Source organism: Sinocyclocheilus grahami, unplaced genomic scaffold, assembly GCF_001515645.1.
Source record: "Sinocyclocheilus grahami isolate Dianchi unplaced genomic scaffold, SAMN03320097.WGS_v1.1 scaffold20.1, whole genome shotgun sequence".
NCBI classification, from domain to species: Eukaryota; Metazoa; Chordata; class Actinopteri; order Cypriniformes; family Cyprinidae; genus Sinocyclocheilus; species Sinocyclocheilus grahami.
Window position 1 is genome coordinate 1802518 of NW_015505199.1, and position 2510 is coordinate 1805027.

Genomic DNA, 2510 nt, shown 5'->3' on the forward strand with positions numbered 1-2510 from the left:
ACTGTCTTTTTACGCGTTGCGTTGCATCGCGCCGCGTAAACATAAAACCATGTCTGCATTTGTGATCGGAGAAATGACAAACAACAAGCCTACTCTACACTGCTCAAAACTCACGTTTGAACCATCATTGGCAAATTATTTAAATATAAAAAACATACTTACAGGCTGTGAGACAGAAGCGCCAGACTGTCCTTGCAAAGCTGGAACTGCCCAACTTTATAGAAACAGCCTTTGTGTCACAGATGCATTAAGCTACTGGTTCAGGAAACAGTCCTCATACATCCTCCATAAAATGTGCTGTGCACATCTGAATATTTGGGTTGAACTGTTCTGGAACAGTGTTGTAAATACAACTTAACCACTGATTTCTATTTGTGTCCTCTTTTGGAAGGCCAAACAAAGTAGTTTCGCTTTCACAACTAAACACACAGCGACACAACATGGCTGCGGCTGCAACAGCAAGAATAAAAGTTATGCCTTCTTTCTTTGCGTGAACATTTGGGTGGCGTTATGCAAATCTTCCCACACAGTGACGTAGACATGTGGGGGCGTGTTAGAACGAGCCGTTTTAGGTAGGCGTGGTTGACTCTTAACTTTTATAAAGAATATCTCTTTGGATTTGAGACTTTAGTCTTTGCAACTTTACAGATCTTCTTTATGCACCAAGAGCTTGTAACACTCCAAAGAGAAAGGAAAAATTTAAATTGCATCATATGACCCCTTTAAAACCTAAATACAATCAACCACTGCTTTACTGATCAAGATGGAGGAAAATATGCCAGCTTTAATATCCACACAAATGGCCAAATTTTGACAAATTTTGGCTACAAAACACTCTTGTTCAGTCCATCATGACATTACTCAATCACAACGTGGCAGCAGGAAAAACATTAGACAAAATTAGCCCAGATTCAATTAAGATGTCATCAGAGAAGTGGTCAAAGTATTTCTTTTTCCTTCTCTTAGCAAGAGCGTGAGATCTGACAGCTAGGCGTTGGCAGCAATGAAAACTGTGGGTGGGGGTAGACTGAGCCGAGTATTACCGGGCAGACCACGGCTGACGGTGTCCCACAGGAACAATACACTGATGAATCACACTTTGATAGAAACATCTGTGTGAAAAAAGCATCAGGAATCATAAAATGTCCAATTAAAGTGTCTAAATTCTTACTGACAGTTTGTTTGGGCTGCAGGAAGAAGAAGTGTTCAACCACCATTTTAAGTGGTTAAAATGCTAAATGTGCAATCATATCTAAAACAGTCCATCCAGGATTTAGGAAGGGTCATCCAACGCTCTGAAAAAAAGGTACAAAAGTTGTTACTAAGGTACATTTTAGTATCTAAAAAAGGTACCGCTCCAGTGACAGCTCTGTACCTTTTTTTCTGAGAGTGAACAGACTAATCATTAAGTGAGTCTAAATTTTCTCTCTTTTTTAAACTTTTGGTGTTTTAATTTTGCATTAATTTGTATTGTAAATGTTTGTCCACATTGGGAGTTATAAAGTCAGAATTGCGAGAGATAAACTCATTGCAGACATTTTTTTCTCAGAAATGCCTGATATAAACTTGCAGTTGCGAGTTATAAAGTCAGTATTACGTGATATTGCGAGAAAAAAGCTCAGAATTGTGAGATTTAAACTCGCAATTCTGAGAAATAGTCACAATTCTGACTTTTTTCTCAGAATTGCGAGTTTATATCTCGCAATTCAGACTAAATAACATGCAATTTAGTGTGAACCTAGGGCTGGATGATATGGCCAAAATTTATATCACGATGTATTTCTTAATTTCGGTCGATACGATATAATTCCGATATCGATATGAACACTATTAAAAAAGCCTCATAAAAATGGCCAAGGACGACCACAACAGATGTCTGTACCTACAAACTTATGAAAAATTAATTTGCCAACTCTATGAAACCTACTCCTATAAAACGATATAATAATTTAGGAAAAAAATGGCGCAAATAAATAAATGTTCACCTTTTATTGGTATTTAGCCTTCATACAAACAAGAAATGTGAAATCACTGTCAAATAAATCTCAGACTCTCCTTATTAATATTAATATTTTTTACTTCAAACTATAGGCTAACATACCAGTCAAAAGTTTTTGAACAGTAAGGTTTTTAATGTTTTTTAAAGAATCCTCTTCTGCTCACCAAGCCTGCATTTATTTGATCCAAAATACAGCAAAAACGGTAACATTTTGAAATATTTTTACTATTTAAAATAACTGTTTTCTATTTGAATATATAATTTATTCCTGTGATTTCAAAGCAGAGCTTTAGCATCATTACTCCAGTCACATGATCCTTCAGAAATCATTCTAATATTCTGATTTGCTGCTCAAAACACATTTATTATTATGATGTTGAAAACAGCGGAGTAGATTATTTTCAGGTTTCTTCGATGAATAGAAAGTTCAGAAGAACAGCATTTATCTGAAATAGAAATCTTTTGTAACATTATAAATGTCTTTATCATCACTTTTGATCAATTTAAAACA

General features: G+C 35.6%; 1 protein-coding gene across 6 annotated transcripts in view; it reads right to left on the minus strand.

Annotated features, from left to right (window-relative positions):
* The window catches only part of LOC107555982 (mitogen-activated protein kinase kinase kinase kinase 3-like), an 80294-nt gene that overhangs the window by 60218 nt on the left and 17566 nt on the right, over positions 1-2510 (minus strand). For 2 of the 6 annotated variants that reach the window (XM_016238956.1, XM_016238949.1), the window contains exon 1: positions 1044-1348. The exons of 2 other annotated variants lie outside the window; for them this stretch is intronic. In XM_016238956.1, coding sequence (XP_016094442.1) covers positions 1044-1217 — 174 coding nt within the window. In that variant the 5' untranslated portion in view covers positions 1218-1348. Of the gene's footprint in view, positions 1-1043; positions 1350-2510 lie in introns of those variants that run through there. 2 more of the 6 variants (XM_016238971.1, XM_016238977.1) reach the window with 2 other exon arrangements.